This window comes from Prunus persica, chromosome G5 (assembly GCF_000346465.2).
Source record: "Prunus persica cultivar Lovell chromosome G5, Prunus_persica_NCBIv2, whole genome shotgun sequence".
NCBI classification, from domain to species: domain Eukaryota; kingdom Viridiplantae; phylum Streptophyta; class Magnoliopsida; order Rosales; family Rosaceae; genus Prunus; species Prunus persica.
The window spans coordinates 15,979,280-15,995,406 of record NC_034013.1 but is presented as its reverse complement, the minus strand read 5'-3'; the positions used below and the strand labels follow the sequence as shown (position 1 = coordinate 15,995,406).

The following is a 16,127-nucleotide window of genomic DNA, read 5'->3' as shown; positions in this document are numbered from 1 at the left end:
GGTGTTTAAAACAGAGATCAAACTATGCAAATCTCTTAAGAGTACGTTCATATAATTTCAAATACTCATGCAGCATATTAATCAAGCACAACATAAAGCCAGCAGCAAGAAGAGGTTAACGTTTCGGATCAACCCGAAAAACAAGAACGTAGCAAAGTATACTGCCATCAATAAATAAAATTCCTCCTTAAGGATTACTAGAACACAATACAAAGATGATCTCAAGATTGTGAAAGAATTCTATTCTATTGTTCTTGGAAGTTGGAAAGAAGACAACTGATCAAACAAAAATACAAGTAAACGTGAACTGTTATCAAGTTTAAATCTTCTGTAACTGATGTTTTACATCATTAACTAACAATAATCACACATTTGAGGATGTTTTACTCACTAGCTGTGTGATCCACTATCCCCATGCACCGGATGCCGCCGAATATCAAACTGGTCAACAGACTCCAAAGGAGTGGCCGTCTCATTTCTGATCCTCTTGATCTTAGGGCTTAACAATCCCCTGTGCCTAAACCCATACAGCTTAAGCACCTGGTTATCTGCAAAGTTGAAAGCCCTCTCCATGCTGCTCAAGCACCTCTCAACAGGGTAATCCCCATAACTTCCACAAGGCTTGCAACCCACAAAATGGGTCACAAATGGCCACCTCTCATCACCCAACCCCGGATGATACTTTTCGATCATCTCTTCATACCGATCCACCAATCCAGCCCAGTAACCGTGCAAATAGTAGGAATTCTCAACATACACCTTCTCCATCCATTGATCCTTCTGTGAAAGCAACAAGTATATCAATGCTGACTGATCATCGGCCTCAAACGCCGGCCTCCCCTTCAAATTGGCAGTCAAAATCTTCCCAGCCTCCTCTCTTATCGGACCCTTGGGACCCATTGGAGCCCAAGCATCAAGCAAATCCAAAGACCACTGGCAATTCCTAAACAAAAAACTACCGGTATTCAACGCAATCCACGACTTCTGCTCAAACAACAAATCCGGGTACCCATGAATTACAAGATTATGACTATTATACTTGAAGAGTGGAAGCTCAAACACCATATCAGTAAACAATGCATCACTGTCCATCCACCAAATCCACTCAACCTCAGGATGCGAAAGCATCAGTTTTCGAATCAAAGGCAATTTGGCCCAATAGCCAGCAAGTTCCTTATCTAGATGAGCTAAATTATACACAATCTCAATGCCATGAAGTCTACAATAATCAATCTTGTTCTTAATTACTTTCAACAAATAATGGTCCCCAATTGGGTTATCACACGGCTTAGGAGGAGACCCAGTTACGAGCAAAACGCGAGGCTTACCGTTAACCAAGCTCGGGAACTCAGGGTTGGATTGAAGCCAAGCGTTCCGCTCTTTGTCCCAATTCGCGATCTTAGGTCCCAGAGTGTATGTGATGTTGGGGTTGATCTCGGTCTGAGTCAGCTCATCCGGGTCGTTGGGGTCGGAGTCGGATCGGATCTCGGCGAGGATCCGATTGGTCTCCTCGATGATGTTCTGGTTGACGGCGTCGGCCTCGGAGCTACCCAGGTTGCCGACCCCGATTGTGCCTCGGAGGACAAGGATGGTGACGAAGCCGCAAAGGATGGTGATTTTGATGTTGTTGAAGGTCTTCTGGATCTGGCGGCCACGTGGCAGAGACCCATAAGCACGACCTGCTCGGCCATTGGCCGAGGTTCCAGTGGTGCTAGTGGGCAACCCACCAGCACTTCTCTTCTGAGCTGTAAAACTACTGTCTTGACCCATCTCTCTCTCTCCCCCTCTTTCTCTCTAAAACCTGCTCAAACTGTATATGTATGTAATATATGCTGTTGGCTTGTGTAAATTTGAGTGTGTTTTGGGTTTTTGGGTGGTACTGTAAATTTGTATAAAAAAGGCTAGAAGAAGCCTGGAAGACGCTGTAAAACCCTAGAGGAGGGTGATGGGGAAGAAGAGGACATGGTGGGAGTGTTTGGTTATGGCGAGGTGGCAACTGCTGGCGAGGTTGGTTCGAGGTCCGTGTGATTGTTTGAGAGATGATTAGAAATTGGGGAAGTGTAAAGACATGTGTCCAACACCGACTGTCGTGGGGCTTTATGTCTTTATATTTTATTGTCTGATCTGGATTTGGACTATTTTTTTAAATTATTATTTTTGGCCCAAATCCCATTGGGTCTCGTCGAAAATGAATATGGAGCCCGGATTTACTGGACCTCTGACCTATGGTGATCATGTGTTTCATCTCCCATGAGAGAGAATTGTGGGGCATGCCTTCATCACCATACATTGTGTTCACCGGTAGAATCATGTCAATGTAATAATGGTATTTGATGAGGTATCTTGCAAAATTTGTGATATCTCCAAAATAAATGATTAATAATGTTATCATTGCATGTTTGGTTCGCACAATAAACTTCAAGTCAATGAAACTGTCATGTGTAATCCCCAAAGATGAGAATGAAAAATGTTCATTTCCGTATTTTAAAACACTGAAAAGTAAAGGTTAAGAAATGCCACATTTTCATTTCTATTTTCAGTGAAACCTTTAAGAAAATACTTTAGTCATATCTCATTCCACTTCAATACAATAGCTTGACACTTTGATGAAGAGACACACATTTCTAATTTACTCATTTAAGATGAGAAAACAATGGATGTCTTTTTTATTTCCTTTCCAACCATAGCTATAATCTCCAACCTTTTAATTATTTCAGAGTCAATGGGAGCCTCCTAAGCTCAGCAGCTGTGTCCGGCCTGTTCTGCACCTCCGCCTCCACGGCTGGAATTTGACGCGTGGTACTAAACCACCAAGAAACGCGTTTCAGCTTCGAAACGCCGACTTGTACTTTCCATGAAGAATGTTCACTCCCACGCCACTTCAAGCGCGTGCAAAACAATACCCTCCTCAATTCCACGTCGTCTGACTAACCCAACTGGGCATGTGAGTTTGGTGCTAGATTGGGGATCGAGGGCCCCACAAGATCCCATGTCAGTTGCTATGTCAGTCTCCAGTGTCTTGATGCTCATGGTCCATGTGCCATGTTTCAACTCCTTGTCTCTCTCTAGCGGATAGCAGGCAAAGCAAGCCTTTTTTTTTTTGTTGATGCAGTTTTGCTTGCTTGCCCTTTTCATTTTTTCATTTTTCAATATTTTTATTAGCAGGGTTTTATTTCCATTTTTAATTTGATTTTTTTTGGTAATATATAAATTAGCAGGCCTCATTAATCTAATAAGATGCAATTACTTGCGGTGATGATGCTCAATTAGACGAAAAAAAGACAACTGTGACAAACAATTTAATAAAATTGGGTACAATATTAGACAATTTACCTTCCTAACTTTCTGGATCACAAGGATTATTAAATTAATCAACCAACTGGTAGACTAAAATGTGATGAATTTACCAATAGTTTACAACTTGGCTAAAATTTCAGAAAAGTGAAAGAAAACAGAGTTACAAAAAACATATAAAATGTGATCATTTGATACAATTTTCCCTAAGCTCTTATTACAAGTTTACCAACCACTTCAGATTCAAAGCCAGCTCAACCACTATCACCAGGCAAAACACTCAAAATTCAATTCATTTGGCCAAATGAGTAACCATTCAAACAGAACAGGCATACAAACATTGTATTTCCATTACCAATGTCATCTTGCTTCAGATATTTTTCAAGAGTTTTCATTTTCAACCAATGTATACGAATACAGAACCGAAGGGAAAGCTAAAGAAAGAAAACGGTACAAGTTATAGGCATACCGATTAAGTTGCAGCAGATTTCTTCTTTTCCTTCTTTACCTTCTTAATTTTCTTCTTCACCTCCCTCTTTGTCATCTTCTTCTTCACCTTCCTCTCTGTCATCTTCTTCTTGGTCTTCTTTGTCTTGCCCATCTTCTTTTTAACTTTCTCTTGATCCTTTGCTTTGGCGCAGTCTATAAGGCTGAGCTTTTCCTCATTCCTTGTTGGCTTGAAAACCTCTGTGATTGAGGGGTCCAACAAATCACTTGAGCAGCGAAGAGTTACACCCATAGCCATGGCTTCATCCCAAAGTTCTCTACCCTTTTCAAAGTCCCCTCCCCTACAAAACTTGGGAATCAGCACATCATAAACAGGTCCATAACCACCCAATGAGCTTGCCTTCATCCTTTCAAATAGCTCAAGAGCATAATATGGTCTCTCATTTCCAACGAGTATACCAATCAAATCATAGTAGAACTTGCAATTCGGTTGCAGGCCCTCTGCAAGCATCTCATCCACCATCTTATTTCCTTTACCAAATCTGCCGGACAAATACAACACTCTTGCAACAAGATAATAGCTGACCCAATCCGGAGAACAACCTGTTTTCTTCATAGTCTCAAGAATGTTACAAGATTCCTTGACTCTTCTTGTTCTTCCCAAGCAAGACAGCAATATATTGTAACTAATGGAATTTGGAAAAATTCTATATGTCTTCATCTCAATCATCACATTTAAAGCTTCGGGAACAAGTCCAGAAGGATTGCATTTAAGGTTTTTCATACAAAGGCTCCTAAGGAATGTGTTATAGCAAAACAAGTCCGGCATGATCCCAGCTGACTTCATTTCTTTGATTATTCTTCTTTCTTCCTTCACATTCTCCTGCACAGACCATCCATATAAAAGACTCTTATAAATGCAAGGCTCTATACCAGCAATCTTATCCCTATGGTGCCAAACAACCCCTTCTGCTCTCTTAGCATGCCCTCTAGAACAAAGCGCATTGACAATGCTGGTGACTGTATGACCATCTTGAGGACACTTGTATGTGCTCAAATTCTTAAACAGACCCAATGCCTCATCTTCCCTCCCCAACTTGACCAAAGCCTGAGCAACAAGACCAAAAGTCTGAGCTTCCATTGCCCTTCCAGTCTTCACAAGGTCAGAAAGTAAAATGTGCATTGCCGTGTGGTCCTTCTTCTCCGCGAAAACCCGAATGCCATAGTTATAATCCTTGTCTTTCAAACCATAATCCAAATTCTTATGACACCACGAGAAGAACCTGAGCAACCTTCTAGTGGGTGCTTCGCTTTTGCAAGAATCAATGACTTGGGTCACAAGCGACGATGTCAAGGAACCTGTAAATTTATTTAGACTCAATTCCAAATCATCTAAACCGCCAATTGCTCTCGAAACAATAGTACACAGCTCTTGTAGCTCCGGCGACGCAGGCAACATGGTAGAGTAGTAAAAACACAAAAAGTGTTGAGATTTCTGAGTGCTGACTGCATTGTACAGCAAACACCTCCGCCATTTTGATATCAATACAGAACGCATGTTCTATGAGGATATTCGTCAAACAGTTAGACTGCATTATATAAAAAGCTTGACCCCAACATAGTCCGCCAGCCCCCCAACATAGTCTGCCAGCCTACTGCAAAATGAGAATACTTACCAACGTTTTATGACCACTAATTTGTAATAGCCGTTAAACGACACGTCAATACGTGTCCCTTGAATGTAATTCAAGGAAACCAACAAGGGCATAATGAGACACTCGCAATCTGCCAGGCCTGCAATCCTCAAATTCCATTACTGTGCCTGAGATGGTTAAGTTGGCAACCCTAAAGTTCTCTGATTGATCACCGATTCAACCCTCTAATGCCGAATTCGAAGTTTTAGAATTAAAAAGTTGATAACTTTACGCTTTAATCTGATCAAGGACAATTGGGTAGCTGGTGGAATTGAGATCGAGAAGGATGAGTGAGGTATTTGAGGGGTACGAGCGCCAATACTGCGAGCTCTCCGCCAATCTATCAAAGAAGTGCACGGCTGCTACCGCTGTTGATGGAGGTAATAAATCTCTGAACAAAGAAATGCATTTGCTTTTTCTTTTCGTTTTTCTTTTCTTTTTGTGGGTTATTGGGTTTGGCAAACTCAACGTACAAAAATTGCATTTGGGTTTTTTATCCCAAAAAGAAAAGAGTTGTATTTGGGGTTTATTTTTATTATTATTTTTCATTTCGTATTGGTGGGATGCATCATGAATTTGGATGTTTTATTTTTCTTGTTTAGATTAAAATTTTGTATATATGCACTTGTGAGAGACTTTAGTATGTGCATAAAAGATGGTGTTCTGTGAATTCTTGCTTTGCAGAGGGAAAAAAACAGAGAATTGCAGAGGTAAAGGCTGGATTAGATGATGCTGATACTTTGGTATGTCACAACTCCAGTTAATTTTCATTGCTTAGATGTGTGTTTTTGTTTATGTTATTAGATTAATAAATCATGCCATGTTGGAAAAACTATCCAGCTTAGGAAAATGGACCTCGAGGCAAGGAGTTTGCAGCCAAGTGTGAAGGCAGCGCTTCTTGCCAAGTTAAGAGAATATAAGACTGATTTCAACAATCTTAAAAGCCAAGTTAAGAGAATCACATCACCTGTTGCTAATCATGCAGCCCGGGACGAGTTGCTGGAGCCCGGAAGGGCAGAAACCTTGACGGTATTTTCTCCATACCTCTGTGTTTGTGAGCGTGTATGTGCTCATGTGTGCATTGCTGCATGCATCTATGTTTGCTCGTCATAATTTTCTTGTTCATGGCATGGGACGTTTGATTATGCGACAGACATCGAACGATCAAAGAGGGAGATTATTGATGACAACTGAAAGATTAAATCAGTCGACGGACAGGGTCAAGGAGAGTAGAAGAACAATGCTAGAAACAGAAGAGCTTGGGGTCTCAATCCTCCAAGATTTACATCAACAACGCCAGTCTCTTCTACATGCCCATAATACAGTATGTGTGCTATGCCTACTAGCCTTAGTTACTCTGGCTTTATGCGTGACATTGCCACAGAAAGCATAGGCTTGTTTGTTGCTTGCTTCTGTGCCTAAATTAATCTGATCAGGATATGAAATGGTTGAGGTGGTAAACCTAATTTTGTTTCTTCCTTTTTGACAGATCCATGGGGTGGATGGAAACATTAGCAAGAGCAAAAGGGTCCTGACAGAAATGACAAGCAGGATGAATAGGAACAAATGGATTGTTGGCTCCATAATCGGAGTCCTTGCCCTTGCCATCATGCTTATCCTTTATCTTAAGCTTACCCGCTAGCCTATACTGCTGCTGCACTGCCTTGTCTAATTTTACCGACACTTCATCAATCTCTCCTTTTTCTTTATGTTGTTGGATATTGTTTCTAGCTTCTCTTTTTCTTCTCTCCAAGATCTTCGCTAATTCCAGCGAGGGGCAAACAGAGTTGTGTTTTTGTTGTGTCTTACAAAATTGTTGTTGGAATGAAGGAAAGCAAACCATGGACTCTTACGAGACGAAAGCATGGCTGAAAAAAAAGGACAGAGAGTGGAACGTTTATCAGGGTGAGCACCTAAGTTAATCTGAAAACCCATTTTGAAGTCCTACTGAGATGAATAATGAAATGTGTCCCCTTCTTTGTTCAGTAAACCACAAGTTCTACATCAAAGAAAGAGAAAAAGCTTACTATGCAGGTTCTTCATATACTGAACACAAAGCTAAGGAAAAAGATACTTACATTATGATATTTAAATGACTACAGAATTCCATACCAAAAAAAAAAAAAAAAAAAACCCTCCTCCTTTAAGAGATTATCTAAAACTTCTCCATTGAGACATTATTCAAAATCTCAAACATTTCTTCACAAAATAAATTCGGAAGATTAACATATTGCCAGTTTGGATTTTGAATATGGTGATGAATCAAGGATGAATGCTTCCTCACCCCAGCATGCAGAATTTGTGGTTGAAGAGCTCTATATCATGTGTCTTTTGGGAATTTTTGTCCCTGAGCAAGATGGGCGAGGGGATGCTTTACCAAGATCTGATCTTTGATTTTATTGAATTAGAACCAGAAGCTTGCAGCCTTGATCAATGTCCTTCAACCAATACGTTGATGCACCTAGTATACTTCAATTAAACGGGCAGCACCAATCCCCACTCATCACATAGAGAACACCAAAAGATGCAGGTAACTCCCATAATGAAAGGATTACGACTAGAAGGGAATTAATGCATCTTAGGAATGAGACAACTGTCCCTCATAACCAAATACGACGACTTCAATATCAAGAAGCACCATCTTCTGGGGAGGAATCCCTTGACACAAGCTCCTCATCATCCTTTTCATCCTCCTCATCATCATCATCAACAGAAGCAGGTTCACCATTAAGATCCACATTTACACCATTTAACTTCCTCACAAACTGTCCCCGCACACGAGGCCTCCTTTCGGCAAGTCGTTTTCGATTAACATACCGGATCTTTTTGTCAAAACACCGCTCCTTTCTCTTTTGCCTAAATTTAATCAATGCTGCCTCCCTTCTGTCAACCTTATTTAGATTCACTTCGGTTGAAGATGAGTTTCCAAATGATGGCCATGAATGAGTATTAGGCATTTGACCAGGTTGTAAGCATATACTAACCGGGTAATAGGGAAATGACGCCATCCCATTTACATGTGGAGGGCAGTGTGGAAGATGATTGTATTGTGGCATAATAGCTGTTGTAGCATGATTTTGCATATCATGCAGATTCTTTTGATAAACATGGGCTGATGATGACATCATAACTTGATTGACACGCCCCAGACATATAAATGGATAAGCAGCTTGGCAAGTGTGCCAGAAAAAATCATGTGACGTTCATTTCTGATGCACAGCATCAGAGAGTATCTATCTTCTCAGCACTCTTTGATTTTGAAGTTCCATTGATCCAGATGGGTACTAGACCTGTCCCAATGATAGAGAATCTGGGATACTATTGCTGCTTGGCAAGTCGTCTCCTTGTGAAAAGCTTTCCCATGCCTCTCCATTTCCATGTACTTGGGGATTATCAACCACTTGGAGACCACATGCTTGATGTTTCTCTTCCATCCTCAAATGTTCAGCGGTAATGTCTTCAACATGGGCAACCACTTGAGAGTTGATTGTAAGTTTGCTTGATTTAACATAGGTAAAGAAGGCAGATGACTCGCCAATCTTTAGTTCGCTCTTTTTTGGGCCAGATAAAAATTTTCCTGAGGAATATTATCAGAGAAACGGGAAAAAGTTACCCAAGTGGTAAAGATGAAAAATGGCATACTGAAAAACCATTCTGCTTCTAAGGAAAAAGTTACTCAGATCAGTGAAGTCAAATGAATAATGCAGCTAGACGCAATACACAGCCCTTAGCCATACATGATGGTATCTAGTGAACACATGTTCATCGCATATAATATAACAAGAATTATCACTGTTGCTGTTGTCATCATCATTAAAAATAATAAATAAAACTATACAAGAAGTTCGGAAAAAGCATTAAACTTTTCTCACATACTTGTTTTGGAAAAGAAAATGAAAACAATAAAGACTGCAGTAAGACAAACAACTACAGGCTCAATGTCAATGATTGTCTCTAGCTTTAATTGTATTAAACTCTCAAAGTCTTAAATGACTGTCATCTTTCCAAGCATAAACCAAACTTAAGCCAAAACCTCAAAATATTTTCAGAACTCAGCTTGAGAAAAAAAAAAAAAATCAGAAAAGGCAGTAAAAATTGAAATGATGTCGTCTCATGATATTACTTTAACTGATCCTATGTATTCATACATCACTTGTTTCAACTACACAAACTATGATTCATTTATTCAAATGCAATGCGGAAGATGATAAACAACATTAAGCTCAGGAGATGCCCGGACTTTGGGAAATCAGCAATTTAATTGTCACAAGTGGCTCACCAGTTTGTCGGTCACTTATTCCAGGAACATCAGGCCGAAATTCTGATATATTCTTGGGTGGAAGCTCCACAAAAGCAGCAGACTAAAAAATAAAAAATAAAAACATAAAGAAGAAGAAGCCAAAACAAGAAAAGAACATATATAAATACACGTTCATAGTCATTATAAACGTCACTAAATTTCCTAGGGAGCTGGATCCACATATAAATAGTTAGGCTTCACAGTTTCAGCACAGAAAAATGAATTTAGGTTTCAGCAAAGAAAATGTAGACAAGTAAACCATGATTGGTCCATGACATTGTCTACTTGGTCCATGGTTGAAGTAAGAGCTACTAATAAGTAATTAATTTAATCTTAAATGAAGAGAAAACCTAAGTTCCTGTAGTTAATTATGAATTATTTGACAGATTCATCCCGAGTCCTAACTGAATTTTCAGATTCCAACAGTTGTTTCATCTCAAATCTAGTTCAGCATGAGTTATTACTGAATATATGATGTCTGCTGGTAGAGGAAAATAGAATTTCAACTAAAAAGATTTATAATGAGTTACATTCAGTTTTCAAGCCATTAATGTACATTTTAAATATTTAACATCTAAAATGTGTTACTTAGATATATACAGGGCCCTTCAACGGCCGGATCCTGCACCTCAAAAAATATCTATGCATATGTACTCTTAGGTGTTATGCCTAATCTAAAATGCTTCCACATGTATTTTGAGTAGCACTATGGACTCTTATATTGCTATATAATCCTACTTGGACTGACTCCATAGATGACCCAAATAAAAATCAAAACAACGTATAAAGTTCACATTTCACATCTTGTATATATTGCATATTAGACCCCTCTTAGACCAATACAAGCAAGACTTATTACATGATGCAGCGTCAGTAGAGATATTGGTCTCACAATGAACATATTTTTTAGTTTGTATGTATTTAACAATCAAGCTTCAGCTCTATATTTATTAATTATTAAACCCAACTTCTCTTCTTTACTTTTCAAAAGAATAAAATAGCATAGTCACCTTATCTTCCCGATGAGCTGACATTCCTATCTCTGGATTGGCAGACTTGTCATCTGTGTCATCCGAGAATAAGGTAGTACTGTTTGTATTAGATCCGCTAGGGTCTGATATCACTGGATCAACATGATTCAAAATGTTCTTCTCTGCTAGCCCAAGCTGCCAAATACATAAAAATAAAATCTAATTACTGATTTGAGAGGAAATAGTGTTCTCGTGCACATGCATCAATTAGGTAGTGGAACTTGAAAGAGAGGTATTGCTGATACACAGACATGGCTCTTTGAAATAAAGGTTACAAACTTTAATTTCAGATGAGAGAAGGCTGAGAAGCCAAGTAATCTAATTGCATGCTTTCTTCTGAACTACCCAAGATAATACATTCACAAAAGAGGGTCATAAAGAGATACTAACAGCCTAAAGCAACATCAACACCTATATGATGGCAAGGGGCAAGAGAAGATTGACTGGTATGGAAGGGGTAGGGGTAATTAGAAGAACAGCTCTAGAAACAAAAACATCAAAGTCATCCAAACGAACCATGCGCCTTCTTCTCCACATGTGTGTCCACAAGTTTAGAAGCTCATTAGTTCGTAAAGGCTTCACGAGATAGTCTGCTGCTCCAAGCTTCAAGCACTTAACAACAGTAGAGACCTCGTCTTTTGCCGACATCACTAACCAAAAGAAAAGGTTCAACAGTGAGGTTAAGACAATACTTTTCCTCAAAAGGAAATATTTATCATTAAGTGAAAATGGCAACGGTAAGGCTAAGAGCAAGACATGCTTACTGATTACAGGAATGCGCCTTAACTCTCTATCCCGTGTGATGTACTTCAACATTTTCATGCCTTTGTTCATTGGAAGGTCAACTTCAGCAAGTATGAGATCGATATCAGGCCCCTCTGCATTCAATGCATCAATCACCTGTCTAGGAGACCTCACGGAAATAACTGTGAAGCAAAGAAATCAAGAGTCATAATTTAACACACGCACATCATCTTCCATTTTCTTAGCAGCCAAACAGAAGATAAACGTTAACATTTTCCTAACTAAACTTCAGAAACCAAAGACTACCCCACACCAAAAAACAAAATTTAAGCACACGACTCAACAAAATTCAGCACCACATGCAGTAAATTAATTAAAGAAATAAAAGAAAATGATATATTACCCTGGTAAGAGCATTTCACAAGAAGCGTGAAAACCTCTTCCGAACTGTACTCGTTGTTATCGCACAACAAGATTCTCACTCTGCTCCTGTCTATGAACCCATCAGCACCGCCGCCGCCGCCGCCGCTATCACCAGCTTCACAGTCTCTGTTCAAATTCAGCTCCTTAGACTCCATAGCCAAAACCCACCAAAGCCCAAAACCACTCCGAAATGAAACAGCTTTAAAATCCCATCACCACCTCAAACCCAAACGACTCCTAAAGGAAACAGCTTTAAAATTCCATCACCGCCCCAAACCCACCCTCAGGCAAATACTCTGATACTAGAGAACCTCCATGGCAGAGAACTCCACTTCACGGCCTCAATCAGAATTCAAAATTAGGGTTATGGGGGTCTCCAATTCCCAGTCAAAACCCAAGCCCGCCGTCCGTACAATCGAAGACCCCGAGCGAGCTGAGACGTCAGTTGATCGACGGTTGAGAATTCTTGACCAGCAGGGGAGCGGATAGAATAATTAAGAGTAAAAAAAGTTCAGAGCTTGGATCACCGGCCAGCAGCGCACGGTAGCACAGCCAAAATCGGTCTGACTCGGCCCTGCGAGGCCGAAAAAGAAAGAAAGTGAAAACAAAAGAGCCAAAAAGAACGAAAAAACTAGAAAAAGACTAGACGGAAAGTAAAGAAATTATTAAATTCTCAATCCGCCTATTGGGTATTGGGTATAATTGATCTGTTGTATCTCTCAGCGCCATCTGTCCAATTATAGAAGGGATATTTTTATTTTCGGTACGGGTAAAGTTACTAACGTGCGCCTACACGACGACAGGCACATGATAGATAAGAGGAGACGTGGAGGGTTGGGGGACAGAAGAAAAGTGCAAAAGGGTAGTGTTCAGGTTAGGATTGTTTGGCAGAGACAGAGAGGACTACATGGATATGTTTATTCATTTTTATTTTTGGGTTTTTCCTCAGAGAAAACATGTCAAATTGTTTTTATTCTTTTTTGGGAAAGTGAAATATATCACAATTTGGCAATTGTTTGTATATATTTCCACATCCATCAAAGTTGCGATGGGTTGATCATACAACTGCTTCAACTATAATGGGAATAATCTAGTTATAAAGTTTATAATTAGACTGCATTTTATGATACATTGTTGAACAACAATTCAAACTTTGTCCATAAACCCTAATTCAAATGATATTGGGGGTGCAAAGATGAAGGGGTAGAGCCTACATTGAACTCTTGTTGTGAACAAAAAGAGAAATAGAACTCAAAACTTAGAAGTTAGGCTCCATAAGATATAAAGTGAGTAATCTTGTATTAGTGAAAAGAGAATGACTAATATTTTCTGCCATGAATTCTTCAGATATTCAGAAAACGTGTAGAAAGGCTAGTCCATATATAAACGATGTAATATACCATTTACTGCAAAACAAGAGGAACCTCCAAATCTATAGAAGCAGAGCATTGAGTTGATTGACAAGCGGCACGTGTAGTGCTGAAAATCAGTAGAGAAAGAAAAAAATACTACTCTATGGGGGGAGCCTTTGCTCTTCTGCAAGAGTTTTGCTCCACATGCAATTACCAGATTAATCTCACAAACATGTGTCTCTCACATCCTTACCGAATTAAAAATAAAGCACAATAAACACATGCTATTATCCCAGAATCAAAATAACACATGCTTTGAAAAAATACATGTTCAGTAGGGGACTTGGGGACCATCTTGCAACATCATGACATGGATGAAGCTGAGCTGCATCCAGAATTCTGTTACTTGCCTAACCAGGAACATTTGTGGCTTGTTTTCCTACTTGCCCTTGTGATGGAAAAAGATAAAGTGACATGTAACGACTGCTTGTACCGGATCTGATCAGCTGATAGAATCTCAACTACATGATCTCAGAAGCTGATCTCACTCAAACTGGCTCAGTGTATATATATATATATATTTCTGTTTATGGATGGATAAAATAGTGGGGGGTAGCAAAGGCATCACAGCTTCAACTTGGGTTCAACTTTTAAGATTGTTCTGGGGTACCATATGAACTCAAATTTAGCACACTGCTAGCACCATTAAAGGACATCTATGGTTATTGCAATTTGGAGACTGGAGGGCTGCATCGATAAAATCTGAAATGTTTGTTTGTAGAAGGAGAATTATGAATGAAAAGATTTACAACCGTCCACCTGAACCAAAACTGTCAAGAAGCTGGAAAAATAAAACTTTTATCCTAGACAAAATTGCTATTAAAAGTAAAAGAGAAAGAAAAACGTCCCGGAAAAGTCACTGTTCACTATCGTTATGTCGTCAACATACTCAAGGAAGCATGAGAAAGCCATGCTAAGCGAACCAGCCAGATTATGAGCTCAAAATAAACCCTTCTCTAACTCCTTTCCAAAATAAAGTTACAAAAGTCAAGGTGATGAATTGGTGATGCTTACATGTACGCATTCAGGCGCTTAACTACATGGTCTCTATAGATGATGATTTGCTATGCAGCTGCCTATCATGCTGAATTGTGTATAAGTGTAACAACGGTAAACTTCACTGTGGTGATCAATGGCCAACAGGGTGGAGCCTTCTCCCCATCCCGGGGTATCCGACAGGGTGACCCAATCTCCCCTTACTTATTTCTTTTTATTAGTGAAGTTTTGTCCCTGCTAATAAAAAATGCTTGTGAGACAGATTTGTTACAAGGTATTAAGCTGAATTCTGGAGGTCCTACCTTATCCCACCTATTATTTGCAGATGATACTCTCATATTCCTGAAAGCCACCACCCAAAATTGTCAGAATATCTCTCGCCTCCTTCAAGCATATTGCGCTGCGTCTGGACAACAAGTGAGCTTGACCAAGTCCAATGTGGTTTTCAGCTCCAACACCCCTTCCTATGTCCGAGCTTCAATGTGTGCAATCCTAGGCATGCCCGATGTTACTGATGCAGGGAAATACCTGGGTCTTCCCACTTCTTGGGGCAGAGCAAAGAAGGAAGAGTTGGTGTATGTGAAAGATCGAATTCTTCGAAAGGTGCATGGCTGGAATCAACATTGCCTTTCACAAGCTGGCCGTGAAATCTTAATTAAATCAGTGGCTCTTGCTGTACCAGCTTATCCCATGAATATCTTCAAATTCCCTACCACCCTTTGCAAAGAAATTGATTCTGTTTTGGCGGGCTTCTGGTGTGGGCAGATTGGAGATAATCGAAAGCTCCATTGGATCAACTGGGACACCCTTGGACAACCTAAACATGAGGGGGGAATGGACTTTCGCAACCTCCACAAGTTCAACTTAGCTCTTCTCGCAAAGCAATGCTGGAGAATTTTGATGGAGCCTCAATCCCTGTGGGTTAAAGTTCTTAAAGGTAGATATTTCCCCAATGTCAGTTTCTTGGAAGCTAAGAGGAGTGGTCGTACTTCGTGGGCTTGGGCAAGCTTGCTTGAGGGCAGGGATATCCTACTTCGTGGTGCTCATTGGCAAGTTATGAACGGGGCACATATTAGATTGTGGATTGACCGATGGCTGCCAAACTCTCTTAATGATTGTCCTCGCCTTCATTCTACTGAAACTCTTGATCGGAACTTACGAGTGGAAGCTATTATTAACAGGGAGCTCGATGAATGGAACTTGGACCCAATTAGGCACGCCATTTCTGATAGTGATGCCCGTGCAATTACAAGAGTCAAGTTCGGTAGCAGCAGACTGCCAGATCGACTGATTTGGCCTATGGAAAGGAATGGTTCTTACTCTGTGCGCTCTGGTTACCATTGGCTTCACAATACTGAATGTAGACGAAGAAATCCACGCCCATCCTCTTCAATGACGATTGATCCAAGGCTTTGGAAGCAGATTTGGAAAGCGGATGTCCCCCCAAAAATTCGAAACTTCCTGTGGCGAGCTCTCAGAAATTGCCTTGCTACATCGGCAAACTTGCACAAAAAGAAAATCGCTAGATCGCCCATGTGTCCGCTCTGTAATGATCACCCGGAAACGGCTGAACACATCCTTCTCCTCTGTCCTTGGGTGGAGCCTGTCTGGTTCAGATGCTCCCTCAACCTTCGTATAAATCGTCAGGCGGTGACATCTTTCGGCCAATGGTTAGGGAATGTTATTGAGAAAGGGAAGACCCCACAGGAGCGATCAAGATGCCTAACTGTTATCGCGTACTTCTGCTGGCAGATCTGGAAGGATAAGTGCAAAGCAGTGCTGGAAC

At 40.3% G+C, this 16,127-nt stretch overlaps 4 protein-coding genes across 4 annotated transcripts; 1 reads left to right on the top strand and 3 right to left on the bottom strand.

The window, feature by feature from the left end:
- On the bottom strand, nt 116–2,089 carry LOC18777042 (probable xyloglucan 6-xylosyltransferase 5). The gene has a single exon (XM_007209062.2). It carries the CDS (start codon nt 1,768–1,770, stop codon nt 391–393), a length of 1,380 nt encoding a protein of 459 aa, XP_007209124.1. The 5' UTR covers nt 1,771–2,089; the 3' UTR covers nt 116–390.
- Nucleotides 3,363–5,330, bottom strand: LOC18775787 (pentatricopeptide repeat-containing protein At5g61370, mitochondrial). Its single transcript, XM_020564084.1, has one exon. The coding sequence runs from the start codon at nt 5,297–5,299 to the stop codon at nt 3,767–3,769; it is 1,533 nt and encodes a 510-aa protein (XP_020419673.1). The 5' UTR covers nt 5,300–5,330; the 3' UTR covers nt 3,363–3,766.
- On the top strand, nt 5,494–7,582 carry LOC18776758 (vesicle transport v-SNARE 11). Its single transcript, XM_007208849.2, has 5 exons — nt 5,494–5,815; nt 6,120–6,178; nt 6,276–6,464; nt 6,589–6,759; nt 6,925–7,582. The coding sequence occupies exons 1-5, from the start codon at nt 5,722–5,724 to the stop codon at nt 7,075–7,077; spliced, it is 666 nt and encodes a 221-aa protein (XP_007208911.1). The 5' UTR covers nt 5,494–5,721; the 3' UTR covers nt 7,078–7,582.
- On the bottom strand, nt 7,449–12,662 carry LOC18777795 (two-component response regulator-like APRR1). The gene is given in 6 exon segments (XM_020564083.1): nt 7,449–9,012; nt 9,715–9,796; nt 10,746–10,901; nt 11,283–11,416; nt 11,531–11,692; nt 11,914–12,662. Coding segments are annotated over 6 exon segments (1,659 nt in total). The 5' UTR covers nt 12,089–12,662; the 3' UTR covers nt 7,449–8,062.

Coding starts and splice junctions, on each gene's coding strand:
- LOC18777042 (XM_007209062.2), bottom strand. CDS start 1,770: ATGGGTCAAGACAGTAGTTTTACAGCTCAGAAGAGAAGTGCTGGTGGG.
- LOC18775787 (XM_020564084.1), bottom strand. CDS start 5,299: ATGCGTTCTGTATTGATATCAAAATGGCGGAGGTGTTTGCTGTACAAT.
- LOC18776758 (XM_007208849.2), top strand. CDS start 5,722: ATGAGTGAGGTATTTGAGGGGTACGAGCGCCAATACTGCGAGCTCTCC. Junction 6,179..6,275: donor TAGATGATGCTGATACTTTG/GTATGTCACAAC, acceptor AAAACTATCCAG/CTTAGGAAAATGGACCTCGA. Junction 6,465..6,588: donor GAAGGGCAGAAACCTTGACG/GTATTTTCTCCA, acceptor ATTATGCGACAG/ACATCGAACGATCAAAGAGG.